This window comes from Synchiropus splendidus, chromosome 3 (genome assembly GCF_027744825.2).
Source record: "Synchiropus splendidus isolate RoL2022-P1 chromosome 3, RoL_Sspl_1.0, whole genome shotgun sequence".
NCBI classification, from domain to species: Eukaryota; Metazoa; Chordata; class Actinopteri; order Syngnathiformes; family Callionymidae; genus Synchiropus; species Synchiropus splendidus.
Window position 1 is genome coordinate 6,706,544 of NC_071336.1, and position 24,422 is coordinate 6,730,965.

At 41.5% G+C, this 24,422-nt stretch overlaps 4 protein-coding genes across 4 annotated transcripts; 3 read left to right on the plus strand and 1 right to left on the minus strand.

The window, feature by feature from the left end:
- On the minus strand, positions 1–4,921 carry tm4sf5 (transmembrane 4 L six family member 5). The gene is made up of 5 exons (XM_053860167.1): positions 4,618–4,921; positions 3,051–3,131; positions 2,031–2,173; positions 1,122–1,314; positions 1–155 (listed from the first exon to the last, which is right to left on the minus strand). The coding sequence occupies exons 1-5, from the start codon at positions 4,789–4,791 to the stop codon at positions 138–140; spliced, it is 609 nt and encodes a 202-aa protein (XP_053716142.1). The 5' UTR covers positions 4,792–4,921; the 3' UTR covers positions 1–137.
- A 2,140-nt stretch (positions 4,922–7,061) lies between these two features.
- Positions 7,062–9,589, plus strand: zgc:103586. Its single transcript, XM_053860269.1, has 5 exons — positions 7,062–7,185; positions 8,468–8,584; positions 8,833–8,944; positions 9,027–9,084; positions 9,159–9,589. The coding sequence occupies exons 1-5, from the start codon at positions 7,098–7,100 to the stop codon at positions 9,279–9,281; spliced, it is 498 nt and encodes a 165-aa protein (XP_053716244.1). The 5' UTR covers positions 7,062–7,097; the 3' UTR covers positions 9,282–9,589.
- Positions 9,590–10,258: 669 nt separating this feature from the next.
- Positions 10,259–13,660, plus strand: fis1 (fission, mitochondrial 1). Its single transcript, XM_053859611.1, has 5 exons — positions 10,259–10,413; positions 10,922–11,054; positions 11,133–11,209; positions 12,933–13,038; positions 13,106–13,660. The coding sequence occupies exons 1-5, from the start codon at positions 10,312–10,314 to the stop codon at positions 13,207–13,209; spliced, it is 522 nt and encodes a 173-aa protein (XP_053715586.1). The 5' UTR covers positions 10,259–10,311; the 3' UTR covers positions 13,210–13,660.
- Positions 13,661–21,425: 7,765 nt separating this feature from the next.
- cldn15a (claudin 15a) lies at positions 21,426–24,322 on the plus strand. Its single transcript, XM_053860002.1, has 5 exons — positions 21,426–22,311; positions 22,436–22,600; positions 23,351–23,432; positions 23,499–23,606; positions 23,963–24,322. Exons 1-5 carry the CDS (start codon positions 22,095–22,097, stop codon positions 24,057–24,059), a joined length of 669 nt encoding a protein of 222 aa, XP_053715977.1. The 5' UTR covers positions 21,426–22,094; the 3' UTR covers positions 24,060–24,322.
- Positions 24,323–24,422: the final 100 nt, after the last annotated feature.

The window sequence follows — 24,422 nt, forward strand, 5'->3', positions numbered from 1 at the left end:
TTATTTTATTGATAAGAAAACAACATGTTAATGTGCACACAGTATCAGTCAGACACATTTTTTTGCGATAGTCCAAAACCTCAAAGTGTGGAGGAAGGTTTCTTCCACAGGCTTCATGTGACAGCGAAGCTCCACTTTCACAGCCCACTGTCATCCTGTCAGAGGTCAGAGGACAGGAGTTATTTTGGTGTTTGAGCATGAGGTTCTGTTAATGCATTTGTGCCTCGTGTTAATGTGTGGAGACTTGTTTTCGGAACAGTGTGGGTGACCTGTGGACTCCCTCCTAAAAGGTCCAGCATCCAAAAAACTGAAGAAAGACAACACAATCACCTAGTTGTTTTTTCTGCTCGGTCTGGCTGACTCTTTGAAAGCAAAGATTTACATTCGCCACTTCCATGTCTGTTGTTTTACATGCCTAATATGTAGACTCCTGGATTACCCTCCCTTCATGATCCTGTACCATTTTGTTAGGGGGTTTGAGGGACAAAAAAGCGACATCAAATCAGAGCCATAAAGGATGGACACATTTCTTCCCTGACATGTAGGATGTCAGTGTGCTCAGGTAGCCACTGTTCAAAAATGCTGTGCTGTAGTTGTCTCTGGTGTCCTGCTGAGTCACTGTTGGCATCTGGTGCTACCAAACAATAATCACACTGAAACCCAGCAAAGAATTCTTCCTATGACACCACCTGACTAAGCCCATTATGGAATGAACAGCCGAAGTTTGGACCCTTCAGATCAGACCACTGCATCACCATGACCACACTTTGAACACAGTGTCTTCAGTAGTTCTGGGTGTTTCCATCCACAGTGACTGTCCCATCAGATTGTGCCTCTGGAAACTAAACACCAGACCACCACCAAGACATTTCAGTTGTAAATCAAATACCAACTAAGAAGACCAAGAGCTTGACGAACAGCACACAGAGTCAACAGCCACCCTGAGCAGCCGTCTAAATTCTCTGCATGTGACAGTCTTTGAGCGACCAAATCTTAGTGGTCCTCTGAGGCAGCTTCACCTATAGGAACTTGCCTGGGTGAGCCTCGACCGCACACCTTCTAGTTCAGTAGCTCGTTCTTAGATGTCATAATTCATATCGGGCATCTGTGAGTATTCTTACGTCCTTTCTCTCCCGGCAGTCTCCCAGGATGCAGCCCATACAGCCGTTGATGACCTGGATGGCACAGAGCAGGAACTGCAGCAACGCCATGATCAGCAGGATGAAGAAGAGGACCACATGCCACATGACTGCGTCATTGGGGAACTCACAAATGCCCCAGATAGTCTGGTTGAACAGGTAGCCATTTTCCCCTCTGGAGGGTGGGACACAAGCACAACACAGTGTTTAAATGGCGGTTTATGGAAATACTATTGTCCGTATTGATCTTTGATTCATCATTATGCTGACACAGCTTCATCGCTTGCTGGGACCGAGGCTCTTTGGAAGGGACTGACACCTGAACCTTGGTTTTTCCCTTTTGGAAGGAGTACACAATTTCTAAATGACATTTTATTAGCTTGCCTATAACAGCCAATACAAATTTGACTCAACTGTATTAGCACACACAATGGGAAGCCGTCATGTCAAGTGAAAGATAGTGATATAAACAATAAAATACAAAAAAGAAGATGAGAATCTCATCTGTTCTGGAACAGCAGAATCGAGCCAGAATATCAAAATAACAGAAAATCCAACACAACCTATTGCATGGAGTCATGTAGTTAAATTACATTACACGTTGGCGAGGGACTCTTGTATTTAGACCAAAAACTCATGGTGGCGACAGGTGAGGTCCGCAAACGTTTACGTTTATCACTCTCTTTTATCATTCCTCTGCTGCCCCCGTGTGGTCTTTCGATAACCCTACAGTGCCAGAGGCCATTTAAGCAATCGTCGCGCACATTCGTTCATTTTCTTGCTTTATGGGGTCACAATGGATGGAGCCTATCGCAGCCACCTCGCGGTAGAGGCGGCATCATTCATGGCAGGCCGTCCATAGAGCCATCCCAAGCTGGAAATGACACTTACTCGCCAAGATTTTCAAAAGGATATTCCCACTCGCCGCCTGCCACCCTGCACTTCGGCCCGATAGCCAGTCCAGCTGAGGCAACGCTCGTGCAGTAGATGGCTCCGATCAGACCGAAGGCAGAAGAAAATACTGAATTCAACATCTGGAACAGAAACAAGGACGCACATCAAACGTTTACAATTCAAACAAGCGTATGTTTCCGGGGTGAATTGTAAAAATTAATGACGAATGCTTCTGTGAATGCCGTCTGCTAATATCCTCTTCTATTTCATGTTAATGTTTTATGATATGGCTAATGAAATGTATGTTTTTGAGACCAATCAAAATGTACACTTCAATTATGAGGAATTTATTCTACTGAAACATATCGCGTATCAACATAGAAACAATAAACATAGGGCCGTTCTCTCACATGATGCCACACGTTGGCACCGCTTCATTAGAAAAAAAGGGCTAAGTACTGCTTAGATAGTGCATGAAAGTAACACAGAGAACAATAGGGTGACGGATGGTCACGGAATTGTGGCAAATACACAAACCTGCAAATACAGCTACATTATGGAGGCGATAGGCTCATACAAGTCAGAGTTACGGCTCTGTTCTGTGACTATTTTAGGGTTTTACAACCCGAAAAGAGAAATTGACTTTTGTTGTATTTCCTCTTCGGACGGTGGACAGTCAATAGATTCCAAATGTCCCAAGAGACAGATATTGTGATGTATCGTGAATAAGTGCACAGATAATCGCAGAACTGCTCAAAGATAATATTATTGTTATTGTGAGCAAAAAGATTGTGAGGGACCTGATGATAGCCAGCCCTAGAATTTGGAAATTGACATCATGTGTGTCTGACCCTGGAGTTCTGAACAGGAACTGGTGCGGATGACAAGTAAATGAACCAATCCTCTCCTCACCTGCAACGATGAGTCACCCCAGAAACACAGAGAATGAGGAAGTTACTGATAATAAGGCAAAATCTGAACCGCCCTGTTAACCTTTCCTCAGATGACTTCACTCACCCGGCAACGGTTCCCACAGCAACCCGCTCCACAGCAACCCTTGCCCCCAGCCCTGATAGCCGAGCAGCTCGGGCACAGCATCTGAAAAACAATCGCATGATTTCAAGAGATATTCCAACTTGTGTAACCCCAAGCATTTTTATTGAACCCCAGTGCTATGATTCGTTCATGACTTCTGTACAGCAACTGTATCAAGCAGCACCACTTGTGATGTTCTCAACGTCACATGGCTACAGACACTGTAAGTACTGGTACAGCGGCTATCACTTTGACTTCTTCATCAATTATAGATAGATAGATGGATAGATAATTTACTTCTGATACTAGTACTGCAGTGCTATGAATATACTAGCAACGAGTGGAGGAAAACCTCTAATACAATGACTTTACTTCACAGAAAAAGCTTTAACCTCATAGTGACAATCTACCTCCAATATTACTTATGACACAAATATTACCATACATATACGATTCTGACTGCTGCCATTTTTACGACAACTACTATTTGGACAACTATCAGTGCAAATATTTCCTTTTAGCAACATTTTCTAATACTCATGTTCCCCAAACATATGTATTTGATACTACTTATTATACTACTACTTTTACTATTACCACCCTTACTACCTGCTAACTACTACAAACTGGTGCTACTTTCTCGACAATGTTGGTAAGTTCTATAACTACTACTACGACCTCTGTTGAGAATAAAACAAGCATAGTGTGTCGATCATTGAGTAACACTTTTCACATTTGTCAAAGGTGCGGTGTGTCTACGTCAATAAGTGAGTCACTTTTTTTTCTTTTTATGACTTTTCATATTTATAATATACAGCTGTTTTTATAGCCTTTTAGCCACTTTTCTATACCTTTATAGCCTCATTGTTTATTTGACATTTATTTTAACATCTTATAGGCACTCAGTACGTGTGATCTTCTGCAGACTGATTTCATTTCCATTGATTTTGGTTGATTTAAATTAATATCTTAACATTAACAATCAATAGCATGTGATTTTCCCTATATTTTTTTATTTATATATTTCCCTATATACTGTGTATATAGTTTTTATCATGCTTATCATTTTTGTTCTTTAACCTGTCTCTTTTATGGCATTTCAAGACCAATAAAGGATCTGCTTATCTTATCGTCTCAACCACGTTGAATTCCACTTTTATCTTCATAGAAGTAATTCTAAATAGCAGTCATGAAAAACAAAGGCGGAGTGTACAAGCAGGCAAAGTTAAAACCAGTGATCAGTTTTAGTTAGTTTAGTTAGTTTTAAAAAGTTGACCGCTGTGAACACGTCGTGAATTCTGCTTCCGCCCTCAGGTTTAACGCCAGGTAACAATAACTGTCTATAGGCATTTCCAAGTTTCATCAAACCTCCCCCAGTTGGCCTGTCTTGCTATTCTCCCTGATAGATAATTAAAGGCAAAACAATTTACATTAGCTTCAGCTTTTATCCTCAGTCCTTCATCTGAGATGTGCCTTGCATCCTAGACAGTATATCAAATATCATATCCTATCAAGTCATGTGAACCTATTTCATGGATACGAAACTTACAAAAAGGCCTCCTCCAATAAGCCCTCCCATCAGCCAGACTTGCAATGAGATCTGGTCGGTTTCCAGTTGCTGACCATTGGGGAAGAAGAGCAGCAGGTTGGCGATTATGCAGATGAAGGCGGTGGGCAGCAGAATCAGGCCCACCAGCCGGGCACACTTTCCCGTACAGCACATGCTTCTTGCCTTGCTCTTAGGTCCTGAGTCTCCAGTCAGTCGGATCTGAGAGTTAATGAAACGTGAACACAAGGTGCTTGAAAGCAGGAACACACCTCTGCCTGCCCTTACGCACAGTGAAAGTCAAACACAACGACAGTTGGTCGACGGAGAGGGAAGGAGCAAAGGCCGACTATTGATCCAGCATGCAATCTCATTTCACGTGTGTGTTCTCTAATTGGTTCCAGGGACGAGGAACAAGGTGCTCCTGTTACGTGTGTGTCACCTTTTGATTTAATATGAGCTCATTGTTGACAGTGTGTTTTCTTGTTTCATGGATGTGTGGATGTGCATCAGCTGGCCACTATCTAATGTCTGTGTTTGAGCTCCACAGTTGAATGATCATGTCAGTGTTAAGAAAGAAGATGATGACTGAATGAATTTCTTTACTGCTGTCTTTGTGTGAGTTCCTTTGTTCCACCCCAAAATCAATACATGATTTGTATTTAAACTAAATAAAACTGACATGCGTCTTAAAGCGGCAACGTGTATTATTTGGACATAAATAGATTATTTTCAGATTTCCTGAGATGACAGGTTTCATTTTGAACAGTCCAAAGTCCCGGAGTCAGACCCTCCAGCTCTCTGTTAAACGCTCCTTTGGAGTATGTAACTTTCCCCTGGCGGGTTGCCTGAGACGTGTTCTGAGAGTGGCGTCACAGCCCCAACTCCACCCCCAACACAACACTTTATGGCAAAGAGGCAGGGCTACCTCGGGCAGCGAGGTGACTTCAATTTACACCGTGGCAGAAGTTCGTAGTGAGGAGTCCAAGAAGAGAAAGCGTGAAACCCACGGAGCAAGATCTCTGACAAGAGTCAACATAGATGCATTCAGAGCCTGGCCGCTAGCGGCTAACGTCCGCTAGCATTTATCAGACAGAGAAATAGTCGATTCACTGTCATTTGCAGTGTTTATTATCCATCCGGTTTGGACAAGTAACATGTTATATCTCATGTTCTATCTGTAGCTGCTGCCGTTGAGTCCTCTGATCTGCTGACTTGCTCGGAGGTGCTGAGAGATGCGACCAGCGCCACATTTCCTCATCCCTGACGGTTGTTCTGGAAGTGATTGAAGAAGAATATTTTCTAACTCTGACGTCTGTATCCACAGTCAACTCGAAATAAACGCGTGAATGAACGTTTTGATGCTCACGCTCAGATCGCTGTTTGTGTGCTGCTTGTTGAAACACTTGACAGTCACGATGTAATAAAGCCAGAGGAAAACCGCTGCTCCTTCGTCTTTATTATTCTACAGCGCTGTAAATAGATGAGAGCCGATAATGTTTTCAGCAGGTTATCACGGAAGAATCCCGTAAGAAACACATCACAACGATGGATGTCCTTCTCCACACCTCCGAGGCTGGAGCGCGCACTCCAGGGTTTGATGTCCTGTTGTCGGCTGGAGCTGGGACAGGGATGAGGCGAGTCTGGGACAGAGCGTTACCTGGTTTATTTGTCACAACCAAACTGCACAGAAGCGCACATTCAGAGCTGGACATGCACCGGGTGCTTCTTCCCTTCTTCTTCCGATAGAGACGTCTCACTCCCCCGGCAACCCCTCCCACATGCAGCGGCCACACACACACATGCACAAACAGCACGCCTGCAGCAGACACTCTACATTCATTCCTACAACACTCATAACTAAAAGATACCGGTCAGTAAATGTTCAAACTGCCCCCTTTGCTTCATTCTGAAACGTGCAGTCAAACTATAATTTTATAATCTGGGTCCGTCGGTCTTGCAGCTGTTTCCGCCTCTCGCTGGCTCCTGCCTCTCCTCACTCACATGACGGAGCTACAGCTCTGATTTTGAATGACAGATGCTTCTAGCATCAGGCCCTGAGTGGTTAAATGGCTTCCAATGGGGGACAAATGGAAGGTTATTAGTTTTACTTTGGATTTGGGTGGTCTTTCAGTCTGGCTGGTGATTCAGCACAGAATGAGCATCCTGGTTCTGATGGTCCTCAGTGTGTTTCTACACCACGGTGGCGGCCAATGTTGACACAGATGAGGAATTAGTGGACTAAAAATGACGTTTCCAATTGCATGTATTTCAAGGTGACGTGAAGCTTTCTCAACAATTCAACATGGTTAAACACCTCACAACAAGTGAAGTGGTAAAGGCGCTGACACACACACTATTGGTATTTATTCATGCTGCTGACCTTTGAGAGCAAACAGAGTACAAGCCTCCCAGTTGGTCAGTGATGCACCATTTGCAAAGAAACAGTGATCTACGGCAGCAGCAGCGGAAGAAGACAGAAAATGAATGACTCAAAGTCTGGTGCGGCTGCTTTCCCTAAGTGTCAAGAGCTTCAGCAAGGGTGTATTGCTGTCAGCAATGTCTGTCCAGGTATGTGAAATTTCCACCATCATTTTTTTGGGATGTGTGCTAAAATATCTGTCCAACTTTAGGTGCTAAAAATCCGAGACTGCTGCAGCATTCAACAATGATCAGTCCATGATCTGCTGGGGAAGACCAGTACATTGTCTTTTATGAGCAATTAACCAAAGGAAAGTACACCAAATTAAAGCTCATGGTCAGCAGTCCATCTGAAAAATGATGTTAATAACTGCTGGCATTTTCAAAGTGAGTATTAAGCAGGACAAATTAATACTTGGTTTGCTGGTGCTACCCAACCTACGACATTAGGTGGACATTTTTAGATCTGAGTCAATTGGATATCCCCCTACAAATGATAACAGCAGACCAACAATTGGACATCATAAATAAAGAAAAACTAAACAGGTAGACAGCATCAATTCTTAGTGTTTGGTTTGAGGAATGTCATAAGTTGCATTTACAGTGTGATATCCAAATAATGAGATGGGTAGCACATGATAGATATTTCATGTTCCAGTTCAAATCCATAGACACTGTACTGCCTCCAAAACTTAAAGTGCAGTATTCACTACAAGAATGTTTGCAGTTAACCTGAAGTTGGACCTCAAAAGATGCAGAGATATAAATTGAAATCAAGCTGAAAACGCATTTCCAGAATTGACTCCTGTCATCAGAGTCTGAAGGATAAATTCAAGTCCCACACTTTTGGTTACGCCGTTCAAAAATTTGTGACCATAAAGAGTATCACATTAAAAGTCTTACAATATCAACACTTTTCATTAAGGTCCGATGTCAGACAGAAGCACACACCATCAAATATAAATAGGACCAACATATCCCACAGGAAAATGACGAAAACTTGTTCTCGTTTTGACCACTGGAGGGCGTTTGCAAGCAAAAACCTAATACGACTCTTTATAACAGCCAAATTGAAGCGCCACAAGGCCAAACAGAAGAAACTGAGTGCAGGAAACTGTGGTGAACTATTAAAAACATGCTCTGAAAAAGGGAGGTATTTTAACTTTCTTCACAATTACTCAAGTAAAACAACATGAATTAACTCCAGATGTGCTAAACATTCAAAACAAAATCAAGATAAGCGTTGTTTGTCAAAGTATTCCATGTTTAATTGACTTCAGTATTCTGCAAACGCATCATTAGTTAAAATTCGATATATGACACGGATTTTTGCGACAATAGTGTACAGTGCAGTAAAGTAGCACAAAGGCCATCTTACCGAAATAATGACCCTCACAGTCTAGCTTAATGTTTTTTTGGTCCTACTTCGCAGAGAAGGTGCGGGAATTGGTTTCTCAGTGCCTGCAGGCACGAGACCGCGCATACTGCCCCTACAGCCACTTCCCCGTCGGTGCCGCTGTCCTGACAGAAGATGGTGCTATAATAACAGGTATGAAAATGGTGCAAATCCTGTGGTCCCAAATGAAAACAAGGGGGAAAATGTATTTACATAACTACCCAAGTAGTACAAAATGCAGTAGCAGCCCCTGATTTGAACGTTGAGGGACGGTACATCAAGCTTTTGTTCAACCTGACTTACTATCAATTATTACCAACATGGGAGACTGAGCATAATGAGAAGGGACATGTTTTGGGGGTTTTCTTTTCTCTCACCACGTGAGCATTGGTCATCTTCAGGCTGCAACGTGGAGAACGCTTCCTATGGACTGACGGTTTGTGCCGAGAGAACTGCGATTCAGAGAGCGGTGGCTGAGGGACACAGGAAGTTCAAAGCGATCGCCGTCACCTGGTTCGACTCTTCAGTGTAATTTCTCCTCAAACTTCATAGAATGTCGTTTTTTATTTTCTATCTACACTCACATTGTGTGCAGCGACATCAAAGACCGGTTTGTTGGGCCATGTGGAGCTTGTCGACAAGTGTTGATGGAGGTGAAGTACCTCAACCTTTGAATCCCTTGTTGTGTTCTACTGTTGAAACGTTCTCTGCCTGTTTCTCTTGCCAGTTTGGATCCAACTGGACTGTCTACTTGACCAAACCAGGGGGGTCCTTCAGAGAAACTAGCCTCACTGACCTTCTGCCTTTGGCCTTTTCTCCAGAACACCTCATTAAACATGACAAATGTTGACTGTGCCTGAAAGACAAAATTTATCTATTGCCTATTCGCCTTCAACCAGTATTAAGTGGAGAAGTTAGTTTGTCTGTACCACATTAAAATAAAGACATCACAGGGCATGATGCTAACTGGGAACAAGTGTTGGTCAGTAGTAATCTAACAATGATGTCATGTTTCCTCTAAAAATGTTTTTTTTTTTTTTTTAATTTTATGAGTATATTTCCAATGACTACACACGTCGACCAGCTGTTGACAATAATCACATCCACAAAAGACAAAACCTCAACCTTCTTTGACCTCAGTTATTTGCATTCAGTCTAGCAAGAGCTTTAGAACACAGATGAAGCTCTTGATTGTTGCTGGTCTCTCATTTATTTTGTTAAATAAAAGTTCCTAAAGACGATTGCCTATGTTGGTACACTATTTGCAGACAATAATTCATTTGTTTAAAAATGTTCCCAGACCAGGATTGTGAAATATTAAATTGCTTCCCGCGACACACTTTATTTTTTAGATATGTTTCTTTAATCTTTTTTTTTTTTGCCCCACTTCTCGAATATCTATCAACTCTGGGCCAGTTATCCTTGCCTTCTTGAAATGTCGACCACTAGGCCAAATATAATTCATCTAAAGCAGCCGGCAGTCCAAGTAAGGAGATGGTTCAACGTCTTTCAGAGCCATTAACTCAAATACTGAGACACAAAGTGGGAAAAAAAGCTGTTAAAATATATGAGAGCAGGGTTTATGTGAAAGATTATACTTTTTATGTGAATTTAAATGATTGAGTGCCGTTTCAGATGGACGTGGGTGTTAAAATACATGCATGATTTTATGCGGTCAAAAGACAATGTCGTGGGGAATCAATTTGAATGCAAACTTCGGATATAAAACAATTATCAGTAAACGCACGTTTATGAAATAAAGCCATCAAAGCCACAGGAGAGCATTAAGGGGGTTTATTTTCGCGATTTATTTGTGGTCTCCTGAAGACTTGTAAGAACCTTAAGAGAAAAATGATAATGACGTTCCCCTGGTGGCGCAAATGAGTAAAGTAAGAGAAGAAGAACAGTGGGCGTGTCCTAGAGTCGTGTCCGGAAACATGGAGGCTGTGTTGAGTGACATAGTTGCTCCCGAAGATCTTATGGTGAGTTGTGACATCTGTGGGCGCTATTGACACTAAACCAACATGTCAGCTCAGTGTTGACTATGACAAGTTTGCGTCTTTTCTGAAGAAAATATCAGAGTTTATGTCTTAGCCGTGCGTAGGCGTATGTTTGTGCCGTGTCACTCTGCGTGCTAATGCTAATGAGAGTGATGAAATGGTCAAGTACGCAACGTAACGTAGTAGCGTTTACACCACTAACTGCTCCTCTTAGGAACGATCCGGAACTAACATCATTCGGTTAATGATTGAATTGAAAAACAGCTTGTTGCTAGAAATCTAGTTCAGCATTGTTGTAGTGTATCATGTACAAATAAAAAAAGAAATTGAAATGAGTATATCAGTTATATAGTAGAAAAATATATTCTGCATTCAATTAAGAATTGTCAAAAATATATATCCGTATAAACATACATATATGTAGATATTTTTTCCTGACGCATTTCTTAATGATAATAATCATTATAATTTTTCTTTCTATCTTTGACAGAAATTTGAGAGGAAATACAACAGCGAGCTGGTGAAGGGGGCCGTGTCCAAGGAGACAAAGTTTGAATATGCCTGGTGTTTGATTCGCAGCAAATACTCTGATGATATCAAGAAAGGAATTGTGCTGCTGGAGGGTGCGTATGTTGAAGTAGATAAAAGGCAACAGCACTATCAGACCAAATTTCTAACTGAATCGCTTCATTTGTACACAGAACTAGCTCAGAAAGCATCCAAAGACGACTCGCGGGACTTTTTGTTCTACCTTGCTGTGGCTCACTACAGGCTAAAGGTCAGTTTCAGTCATTCTGTTGATTTTATTTCAATCTTGCCAGCTGTTTTAGGTATAAAGGGCATGTGGAGTGAAGTCTTAAACAATGTGTTCCCCGTAGGTCTGTCATGATAATGAGTAAATAAATTAATTATCTCTGTCCGCGATATCAGACAGCTCTCTGGTCACATTTGTGCCACAGAGGAATGAACCATGTGAACCCTCTTGTGAGTCCCTCATCCCATCTCATCTAGGAGTCAGTCATCTAGCGAGCACAAGTTCATTTTCGCAAGTTAGCAAGACCCATGAGGAGCATCAAAAGATGCTGTATCTGTATAGAACAAAAAAAGAACATGATCGCAAAGCCAAAAGCCACAGCCCCGTAGGAATGTTTTGGCTTCAAATCTGAGGTGAGCACAGCAACGTGGTAGAGCCAGTTTGTCAAATTTCATCTCTTGTGGTGCCGACAAAAAGTGCAACAGAGCAGACAGCCATGCTCACCAGAACCAGAACCTCCAGAGAGAGGATTTGTATTAAGTTTATGTTTTGTTAACTGAGACTATGAATATGAAAGTTGTTGAAAAGACATTTTGACTACAGTGGTAAAATACTGTTGAGAAATAATGTTCACTTTTATTATTTTTATTCATAATCATTACATCAATGGTTTCAAAACAATATTGGCAATAATATTGACCATTTATCGACCAGCAAAATGTCTTATCGCAACATACCTGATTTCCAGATTGACACAAACATTCCATAAGTAATTTCTTATCTGGTGTGAATATCGTCAGGTAACATTGAGCCGTCCTGTTTTAAATCCCAAGCTTTTATTAATTTAAAATCTATTTCACAAGTATAATCTGGAGTGTCATTGTGAACACATCCGTGTTGATTGAACTAAATAACCTCACCAATAGGGGGCAGTGTCTCTCCCAACATTTACACTTCACTCAAACTCATACGTTTAAAACCATACAACTGCAACAACGTAATTTCCAATTTTATGAATCCGTTCCAGTCCAGTGACAGCTTGATGTTTGTGTTTGTTATTATGGGGAGAGCAGATCCATAGCCCATATGCACTGTTGTGTTTCTTGGGTTACGGCTAACCATGTCATAATGCTCCTAAAAAAATGATTTTTTTTTGATATATGTGTGTGTGGATATCTGCCGATACTGATTTTTCTCCGATCCGATACCAGAGCTCAGTTTCAGATATCTGAAGTCCAGCATCACAATTTAAGGACACACTTGTTTGCGAATCGAAAACATCCAATGCGCCTTACTTAACTGTCTCGTGGTTTCGTTATGTTTTGTCAGCAAACACCACCGCTACACTTTATTTATGTTTTCTTTGGAATCCAACTCACTCATAAATGCCGCACATCCCAGGACTGAAGTAAGGGAGTTTTTGCTCCAGGTGCATCCTACTAAATGGGGTGGGTGCATATTTGGGTGCACTCTGTGGATCGGAAGTTGCGGTAAATAACTAAACCTCATCTCTTGTTTCTCCCAGTCGCCATCAATTGAGTTCTTAATAACATTCAAGAAAGGTTCCCTTTTCCTTTTGACCAAAGCCTTTTTCTGGGAAAAAAAGAGTTACTGGTTTGATAGCTGGTGTTTTTTTTATTATTGGTTGCTCTTTTCACACATAGCTCACCTGCAAACATCAGAGATAACTTGGATGTGAGAGGCATATCTAAAAGCAGAAAGAATTCTTACATCTTTTTTTGAGCAGGAATATGAGAAAGCCCTGAAATCCATCCGAACCCTTCTGAGAAACGAGCCGGGAAACAAGCAGGCTCTGGAGCTAGAGAAGCTCATCGACAAGGCTCTGAAGAAAGGTACTTATCTGCTTTTGAAAAGTGATGTAGCTTCGACCTCGATACCAATTGTTCTTTTGATGTCTAGATGGTCTGGTTGGCATGGCGATCGTTGGAGGCATTGGACTTGGCGTGGCAGGATTAGCTGGCCTCATTGGCTTGGCTGTGTCAAAGGGAGCTTCCAAATCCTAACATGCAGTTGTGTACTGAATACATGCTGGACTCACACACTAACATTTCCCTGCATCACCCAAGAAACGCTTTCTTGTGGGTCTTTCTGAAGTTTTTCAACATTACAGATGGTTTGAAAGTTATTCTGATCTAGTAACTGCCTCCTTGCGCTCTTTAGCATGGCACTTTGTTTTCACATGTGTACATACTGCACACCACCTCTTGTTCTGTAGATTGTCTGCACCTAAATGTTCTGTTTTGTAGCACAAAGTCTGTTTCGCTTGTGTACTCATCAGATGATCTGTGCAGGGTGATGTTTTTGTAGCCTCCAATGCAAGAGATGACGGCTAGTTATTGAAGGGAACACTGATTTGTACACATACAGTCATGTAAATTGGATTTTATCTGATAATAATCTGCATCCAATGCATTTTGTTTTTTGCATCAAGTAAATAAAATTATTTTGAATGGACTGACAAATGTTTTTATTTCCTCATTTTACCACCACTGTGATGCCACAGGAAGTCTTGCAATTTCTGGCCTTAAACTTTTTTCTTGTGTGATGCCTGTCTTGGCAATTGCATCTTTTCTGCTTATCAATGTTTACTGTCTTTCCTTATATATTTTTAAAATGCCTCTTATTGCATAGCTAGGCATTTCTACCTCCGGTGGTGCCCTAACACTGTATACTGTGACAGTTGTGAAGGGCTGGGAAATGACACTGCAAAAACTCAAGCCTTGTTGAGCCTTATTTTGAGTCAAAGTAGCTCATCCCACTAGATAAATTCACTTTATAAAACATTTCCGCAAGATAGGACTTTTTTAAGGCAATATTAAGTATGTTGATTTTTTTTCACTTGTTGGCAGATTTATCTCAAGGTTAACCCATGAAATAAGTGGAAAAAAAAGAACATTACATACAACACTACTTTTTAAAAAGAAAGAAATTTAAAAAGAAGTCCCTTTCCCAAGTTTTGTTTTAATAAAATACATTTTGTAATGTGTGATGGACCTCTGATTGTATACATGGAAAAATGAATGAAATTCAGATGAATGTCAGTTCACTGCCCAGACGATGATTTTGTAAGATTAAATACGTTGTCTGAATATAAATACATAAAAGATTAAGAAATCATAAAAGGCCAACATTTTGACAAAAAAAAAATTCTAAGCTTAGTTTCATATGAGCGTCTATTGGTTGAAATGGCTTTCGCTTTTAAATAGCGGAATAATCGGCTCAGCTGCGTGTGAGTTGGACCTCCACATGCTTGTCTGCTTGCTGGAATCATCTCTTCTACTTCTGTACTGTTGTGTTTGTTGTTAGTGTATTTTGTATCCTTGTTCTCGAGTGTGTGTTGACTGCCATGTGTAGCTGTACCGCTGTCATTTCTTACCTGTCCTGTTTTGATTCTGTACCTTGCCACGGTTTGTGTGTTCCACTCCCTCTGTGACGCCCTCAGTTCTCCTTACTGTCTGTCCATCGTCCATGTATTTCTGTTCATTTAGCTGTATAATTTCAAGTGTCTCTTTGTGCTCTATGTCACCACACACACTTGGGTTCCGCTCTGTATGGTTCCTCAGAATTGACTGTATGATAATTTGGAACTTTATTTTAACAATGAACAATTGTAACATTTAAGTATTAACCCTAAATAAATAAGATTTCTCTCAAAAAGCATGCAAACTCTTTATTCGAATGAGTAGTATTTTGAAAGCAAAGTTCTCTGAATCCCACTGACCAGACACGCTCAGGCGGACCTTGGCTTGAGAAAAACATCAGCTGCCAGCTGTAGTGCTGTGAGCAAGGCATGGTCAGCTGTGAACATAGCATCTACACCGTCACTGACTGATGCCTTTCTCTGCACCCACCCTGACATGAACTGCAACTGTCAGCAGTTACACCAGTGGTGGGGCCGGCGTGGTGCAGGTCTTTGTTCCAACCAGTGGAGCACAAGCAAGTTAACTAATCAGGTCTCAGCTGAAACAAGCAGCACCAGGAAACCTAATGACCATTTATTCTGTGACTGTTGAGAGGGACCTTGAAACCTAAATAAAGAGTCTTGATTTGAACTTTATTTTTGTGACTAATGTATTGCATACATTGATGCCAAAAACATCAAATGCTTATTTCATTTTATTTAAAGATTCTCAATAACACACAAAGTTGATTATTATGTCGATCACAATAATGATAGAGATCATTAGAGGTGTGAGTGCATGTCAGTGCACGTGATCTCATAGATGTCAGTATAAAACTCTATAAGTGAGCTTTGTATGTGATGAATATCTAGGTCACAGAATGATATAATTGTTCGTCATTACAAGGTATTTGCTCACTCTCTTTTATGTATTCATTTTCAGGACAAGAAATACCATAAAAATAACCATTGCTCAAAGAATCCAATTGAATGTAGTATTTCAATATGACTCTCAGCTATAACATGTGCTACTAATGCATTGACCAAGGTTGCACCTCATGCCACTGAAAGAACCTTCCGCAGCGCTGTAAGAACAGTGCCAATGCATCCACCAATGCTCTGTTGACTGTGCTCTATCTTGACTGACGCACGGGTGGCCTAGATCCCTTGCAGCCATCGGCACATTCTTCCACACGAGATGGCCTGCAGGTCTTTATGGCAGGATAGCTTAAGGCTGTGTTTATCAGCCTTGTGCTGTCATTCATTAACCCTCCTGTCGGCACCGAAACCGCATGAGGACAGATCAGCGGGCACGTTAATATTGTCCGGTGTGAATGAGGCGATCGAGTGAGTCTGCGATAAGAGAAGAGCAAACAAACGTCAGAGCGGTGGCTCCGAAAACTCCAAACCAAAAAAAACACCTGTCAGATCAGTGGTAGCAAGCGTTTCTCAGAGTTGTGCTTCAGGTACTTACAGTAATGAATAGTTGTCATTAAGACAGAAAAGTGTAAGCCTGTTGAGTTACAACCTAAGTTTCAGTCGTTACACAGTCATTATAAGTTATTCAATAATCCACAAAGCAGGACTCCTGACGCTTGAGGACGGACATATCCTTGAGATCCTTTTTCAAGTGCTAAAGCTAATGGCTAATTCGTTTTCTCTTGCTCCGTGGACAGTGGTTCCAGAACTGCTGTAATGGCCTTATGGACCTGGCTGACTGGTGACTTCACCATCCAAAAATGGTGTCAATCCCTGAAACAAATGAAAGCGCATTTGGATATTGAACTCAGGAGTGGAGAGTCTGAGCCAAATTAGAAATCAAACACGCGCAATATTTCTATTGACACTGCGAGCCATCTTGGATTGCCAACTGAGAGTGGTGAGAGTTCGCCCACTTTCCGACGGGGAAATCCGACGTGCGGTGACATCATCTGGGGGGACAGTTCCGAGGACAACTGGAACACAGCATTAGTCCTTATGGCATAGAATAAGACCTCAACTTTTGAGCCAGACAAAAGGTTGCATATCGTTTACATATCATTGAAATCAAACAAACAAAAACTTTCAATGTTTTTCCTCTATGGGAAGGAAAGCTTTATTGACAAAGACATTGGCAGGTTATGCTAACACTAGCCCAGCTAGACTGTCATCACAAAAAAAAAATAAAATATTGGCCCGATTTACAGCTGTTCTTACAGCGTTGTGCTCAGGTGTTGTCACTGCCAACTAAAATGTTACTATATAACTTCTTATATTACTTCATTACAACACTGAAATGAGTTGTCATCCTACGTAAATTCTCTGAACCTTGCAACTAGTGCTGGTTAATTCATTTTAGCTTGCCACGTTTCATGTTGCTATCATGCAACATGCTGTTGATGTTTAATCCCTTTGTTCACACTCGTGGAACAGCAGGCTCCCAAACTACTGTGCCGAGGCCTCCGCCAGTCACATGGCCTATAAGACAATGGAGCAACACTTGACAAAATGCGATGAAGACGGCTCAGAATAATACATAATACAACATCAGCAAAAACATCCAGTCATGTGCTCTGGAATTGTAGTATCCAGCGGCTACGCCACAAAGCATTAACAAGAGCAAGTTCTTAGGACATGACTGCTAGTAACATCTTGGAGGATAGGACAGCTAAGTCGAGGTAATGTTGATGGCTGATTGGTCCAAGCAAATGTATTTGAGTTATCAGATATGATACGCTTGCTGCTCTGTTGCTTTAATAATGGAACACATGCTTCTGTTGAAAGTAAAATATTTGACGTACGTATCGGCAGTTTTGATCCTCTCCAATTAGGTGAATAGAATCTTTACAACATTGGGACCTGCCCTCCTACAATGTGCTATTAAGACACATGGGACTATCAACTCTGTCGCTGATAGTTGAGCCCTTTATGATCTGACAGAGAATGGTTATCGTGCTTTTACTGTGGGCTGCAGATTAACTGGCTTCTTCTCACTGTAAACCGTGATTTGCAGAGCAGATTCCCATCCGCACTGACCCTCTGAAAGAGTTGACAAGGCAAATGTAATCTGTGTGTGATGTGTGGGATGGTAACAAACATGACAAGCGCACGTCAAGCTACAAAGAGAAGATGCAGATACATGTGTGTCATCCTGGTCTCATTTGAGTGATGCCTACTGCAAGGACACGTGTGTGGGTGTGTGTGCGTGTGTTTCAGGAGTGAGATTACTTTTGTTGCTGTAGAAGAATCCATGTGCTGCTACTGGAGCCTTATGAAAATGGCATCTGCTGCCATGAAGTTTACCTCTGTTTAATGGATGCAGTTTTCCTGCATCTTGTGACACAACAGTAGAGGATATGAAGACATTCTCACATCATTTTTGAGGAGGGCTTCATCTTAAAGACCCTTATATCTTCACCACATTGCAGGAGAATATTCTGAAAAAGAAAACATCTGCACCGCCATTCACCAATGTGATGCCAATGTTGGAAATACACACAGTTGGTCGTCGTACGTACAATACTTCAACTTACATAAGATAAAATGTGCGTCACTTAAAGAGTGGGATCACGTGCACTGACATGCACTAAAACCTCTCTCATTCTTGGAATCAAGATGATCTCTGTTGTTATCGTGATCAACACAACTAGAAAATCATATAAACTTTATGTGTACACGCTGAGAGTGACTTTAGTGGCCAAAGCTGCGAGAAAATGAGCAGTAAAATCAGCTCTGCAAACACTGTGGCTGTAAAGGGGAGAATTTTATGATGGGCTGGATCCTTTGTGCCAAGTGTCCAGGCCAAGATCAGGCTGATAACTTCTTTATACCACTTTGTGAACAATACTGAATTAGAGGCAGTTATTAATAATTGCTTACCACTTCACGTGACTCTAAGTCTTCCACCGTCATAAAAGCTGTTCACATGTCGACACTCAGTGTCCTTGTTCCATTTGAAAGGGATCATGTGTGATGTGGCAATGCTGTCCTTCATCGTGATGCAATTCAAAACTTGTTTTTCTTTTTTATTAATCTTTATGAGCAGAAAGTTCAGCTTGATGGAGTTGAAATCGTTCAGACACACCTGGTATGATTACTTAAATGACTCAGCTCAAACACAAACAGGGGCTATTTCAAGAAGATCCTTGTAATAAGATGCTTCATCATCCATCCTCCTCACTAAAGCATTTGTCACTGTGTCCATGCCAGGAACGCACAAGGAACATGAGACAGGCCAGGTGCTTCATTGCAGACGGATGCTACATTCCAAATCAAACTTATACAAGAAGCTCAATAAAAAACTGTTTATGGCACAAAACTTTGTCATCTGTTACCTGTGATGGCGGATGCTCACATTATACGGCAACGTGTGGCATTGTCATGAAAAATACTTTGGACTATTGAGGAAAAGCACACCTTTAAGTGATGTCTCTTCACGCCAGCACTGCAGCTATGTATGAAACACTACAAGTTGATATGATTAAGGCATGAATTCAATGCCCTCTCTAGCTTGAAAACTCAGAAATGGTGAACATATCTCCTGCCAGGAACAGCCCAAATTGCGTAACCACTCCGCCAACATTACTGTTTTACACCATTTGAAGACACACAACTATTGTATGATCGCTTACACACTAGTAGCCCAAAATGACTGCTCTCATCAACAGGATAAATACAAAGCAAAATCAAAAGACGGAAATGATAGTAATAACTGAAGCTAGCTCAAGCCATCTGTAGGTATAGAACCCAAGTGCCAGACACAAACTTCAGAGAAACTACACAATTCACAAGTCAATAAATAGCTTGAAAAGTCCACTTGCAAAACTGTCATTTGGACGAAAGTTGGTGGTGAAAACACACTCATGGAAAATACAATATAAATAAACTCATGAGGAAACAGCACACATGTTCCACAAGAACAAAAATCCAAGAGACACAGACCCAGACAGAGGACCTTGTCTGGAACAAAGACGTACAGTACATTGCTGGAGTACAGCGGATTTTAAAACCCCTGCTTCTTGATGGGGCTTGAATCAGTTCCAGCAGTGGGTTGCAATATTTAAACCACAATAAAAGCAGAGCTCAACATTGTTATCAAAAAGCGTAAGTCACTTTCCACCTGTAAACATTGATTACCCTGATGGCATCATTGTCGACTGACAGTTTGTACAGAATGTTTCGATATCCGCCCTGATAATGGCATCCAAGCAAATCTGGGAATTGCGGGCGGCCATGGTCCTGCTTTTTGTGATAGCTCATATTTGAAGACGCTTTTACAAGGCTTTATGGCAGTGGGGTGTGGCTGCCTCTGATTTACAGTCCACAACCTTCACCTCTCACAAGACTCGGCTCCTCCCTGAGTCTGGAGCGCAGCACGGCGCGGAGCCTGATTCTTGATGTTTACGGCCCACTGCTGTTGTCTTGCTCATGAGTTCCCGGGGCGCTGCACTGCAAAGGGCTCAGACACTAATGCAGGTTAGGAATTATCTCAGCGCTATCAGCCAGGTGAACTCCGTGTCCTGTGTTGAGCTTGGCCCGACAATCAGGACTGCCATTAATCAAGAAACACAAACACTGATGACACCATGAACCAGGTCACTCTCCCCGTTATCGGTCAGTGGAATAAGCCACTGAGGCCTGCGTTCATTTCCTAATATATAATACCTTATTCACAGAGACAGCCAAAAATAGAATTCACATATGTACAACACACAAAGAAGCTAAGCAAGGACATGACATGAAGTCTCACACGGCGACAGACGAGAGCATATACTGGCTACGTACACATTCAAGTGAACAGTAAGATTTAGTTTTCTTAAGTGGAGAAGTGCAGGATTTGTATCTCCTTCTGGCCGACTGTCTCTGTGCCCTGATGGAGAAGGCTCCGTCCTTAGAGTTAAGTCTTTCAAGCAAGAAGCAGGGGTGGGGTGAGGTGGGGGTAGAAAGTTTGATACCTCAGTTTTTGGAGTTTTGGAGCCGCTGGATGTGTGGCAGTCATTTCTTGTTCATGCCAACATTGAAAGTATTATTGTTGTCCAGAAAAGAGCAGATGAATACATGAAGATGGTTTTCTGACTGAGAGCATGGGCTTCTCTTTGGTGATAATTGTCAACTAGAGGCAACAGTTAGATATTTTTGTTAGAGTTTAAACTATTGAATTAACATACAAATAAATGCCTTAAATCTACTAATGATAATAATGATTATTATTCTTAACCTGCTTTTGGATTTTAAAAAAAGCATCTCTTAAATAAATGAACTTTTATGTGGCCGTGGTGACGATGTGTGGTGAGTGCATCGATTCATGGACCCATCCTACAAGTCATGGCAGTTTTGTTTCGCACTTGTCTTTTCTTTCAATGTACAGCTAAAAGCAAGCAACCAACCAATGTCATTTTCTGCATCCTGTGATATCATAATGATTTTGCTCTTTTAGAAAAAGAAGGTTTTCACCAAGCCCATAGTCGTACAGTATCATATCGATACAGAGGTATCTGGTATGAATATTGGGATATTTTGTACGCATTATTCAGCTGTAGATTAGAGCACAGTGCTTTGGCCCCCATTCACACAGTACCGAGCAAACGGAAGACACATGACATGATGGAGGTATGTACTGTCTCAGTACTTTTCTGTAATACTACTACTACTACTAATAATAATAATAATAATAATAATATTAATTGACTCACAGAGTGCTTTCAAGCTGAACATATATTTATTACTGTAGTTGTACCTCCCACTACTATTGCCTTATGTAGCATCTATTCTTTTACACAATTCACAAAAACATTCATCGTGACAATTCAGTTTTTATCTTTCTCATATTTGATCATTTTGCTGTTATCTGAAAGTGGATAGTCCATTTGGAATTGTGATGTAACACCTTTCTTCTTTAACACCTGAGGCCTCAGATGGTTATGGTCCCACCTCTGTTTTGGTTTACCACGTTTTCTAAAATCTTTCACAAGTGCTAATGTGCTGAGTTTCTTTACTGAGATAATTGGCTGATTAATTCGGAAAAACACACAGCCAAACATGGAGAGTGCCATTTCATTACAGGCGTCCGGTGACCATTGGACCCTGAGTGAGCCGATAAACACCTGTTCAGTTTCAAGGGTGTAAAAAAGTGTGTGAGGGAAAAGTAGGAGGAGAGAGCCGTGAACCATCCTCATATAAATCATTATACACATCTGAAGAGCGGCTCACTGTCACGAAGACCTGGGTGCTTTAAACAGACTTAGACACTGTAAAGACCCTGACTGTGCAAAGCCCCGGACACTGTTAAGGCCCAGACAGTGTAAAGACTTCAAGGCTGTTAAGACTTGGACACTGTAAAGACCCAGACAGTGTAAAGACCTGGACGTTGTAAAGACCTTCTAGGTCCGAAGACCTGGACACTACGCATTCGAACAGACCGGAAACCACCTCATCCGTCGTCAGGCGACATTCAGGTTCTTCACTCATCTGGACATTTGGATATTAAACAGCTGTTGAACTGAGGGTGCTATGGATCCCATCGTGGAGGTAGTGGCTTTGGTACTGGGCTTCGTTGGCTGGGTGATGGTGGGCATTGCCCTGCCCAACCGCTACTGGAGGACCTCCACTGTGGACGGGAATGTCATCACCACCTCCACCATCTATGAGAACCTGTGGATGTCATGCGCTACAGATTCTACAGGCGTCCACAACTGCAGAGAGTTCCCCTCACTCCTTGCTTTAAATGGTACGTTTCAACAGCCCTGATCATAAGAGTTTGTTCTCAGGCTTTTGTTTGCAACCACAATGCAGCACATGGCATTTCAGACTTTTTCCAAGACTTTCATTTTTTCCTCTCTTGTGAATTCAAGGTTACATCCAGGCGTCTCGTGCCTTGATGATTATATCGATAGTGTGTGGAACCTTTGGACTGGTGTCAGCCTTGATAGGAATCCAGTGCTCCAAAGCTGGTGGGGAAAACTACGTCCTCAAAGGCAGAATTGCTGGCACTGCTGGAGTCTTCTTCCTGCTTCAAGGTGAACTAACATTAACCCAAATGCTTTTCATTATCATCCAGCGACCTTTGTGTGTGTGTGTGTTTTTTTTTAAATACACTAAGAATACAGCTGTTTTGCGTGTATAGATGTATGGTAGCTAGACACTGACACGATTCAGGAGCCAAGTGTGACATGAGAGCAATTTAGTACAGATCAAAGGAATTTCAGCATCATGATAAAGGAAACAAAGGAAGTGGTCTTCGTTTATATTCCTTGATACGGGTGGGTCACATCAAGTGCTGTCACGTAGCAAAAGTTACCTTGCAGTCACATGACTTGACCAATTTCATGACTTCACAGCCGACTTTGAAAAAAATCAATTCCAGGAAGTTTGCCGCTGCAACTGGTCGACAAACACTGTCAGCATTGGTGTCTGACAGTAGCTGATGTGAAGATGGATTAAACATTTAGGCTTTAAGGGCTGCGTGTGGAAGGACAGTGCCACACGCCTTCAACCCTAATGTCATGACAACAACATGAAAACATTGTTGTCATTATATTGTAACAACGGTGTTGACTCATGCTCAATTAAATTTCAGGCAGTATCAATAAAAGCGATAAGAGGGGGATACAGCTTCATTGTATGAACATGAAAACCGATACTTACCATTTACATGGATTAATTATTAAAGATTTCTAGTTACTTCTTCCAAGACTTTGGACTTGGGTCATGTACCTCTGGCTTCTTAATGATTAAGAATATTTGCTTTCTTTTTTTCCCTTCTTAAGGATTGTGCACAATGATCGCAGTTTCTTGGTACGCCTTCAACATCACTCAGGATTTTTTCAACCCCCTCTACGCTGGGACACGGTAAGGAAAGGAGGCTATTGCCAGATGATGTTTGAGGTTTGTGTCTGACAGCGATGTATCCCTCAGGTACGAAATTGGTGAGGGTCTCTATATCGGCTGGTGTTCTGCTATTCTGGCCATCGCTGGGGGAGCCTGTCTCACCTGCTCCTGTAAGATGGCCACGCAGGAAAAATAGTAAGTTGTTCATATTCAGTCTGGAGAAAGCGACCGTTCCCAGGTGTACTCCACTTTTTATGGTCTTATGTGTGACCCTTGTTATTATGCTTTTGTAAGTCACTTCATTCCTATTGTTTGCATTTTTACTTCCACCAAGACAGTTGTGTCTCTGTCTTACTGTACCTTGCCTGTATAGTAGCGCAAACTTGACAGATTTGCAGTTGCTTGATAGGTTCCTACTTGGTTGCACAAGCAACTTCCAGAACACTACTGCCACCTGATGTCCCATATATATATATATATATATATATATATATACACGGAGAGTCCACATTTAGTTCAAAATGTTAATTTGTTTAATTTTTGTTTTGCAGCCCTTTGCCTTACCAGAGCCGAGGTACAGCTTATTCTGGACCTGCACCGACCAGGAGTGTGGCTGCAAGCACTTACGGACGCAATGCTTACGTCTGAGCCTAGAACAAATGAGAAACTGTCTTTTGTCCATTTGGGGCGCCAGTATTTTTACTGCATGTTCTTGAGACCAGTGATGACCATCATACGAACACAGAACACCGCAATATCACTAAAACATAATAATACTATGATTTAAAACATGTATATAGACACGATAATATATGCCGTATTGTATTTTCTGATGTTTTATATATTACATTAAATTGAAACGTGCAAGAAATACGGCTGCCCTAAGTACAATTTTCGACAATTTTCATGAAGGGACCAAAAAATGAAAGTGAGAATCCTGTTGTCTCAATGTGTTGTTTTGTATAGTTGTATAAAAAGTTTTTTCTTTTTTTTCTTCTTTTTTTTTACATT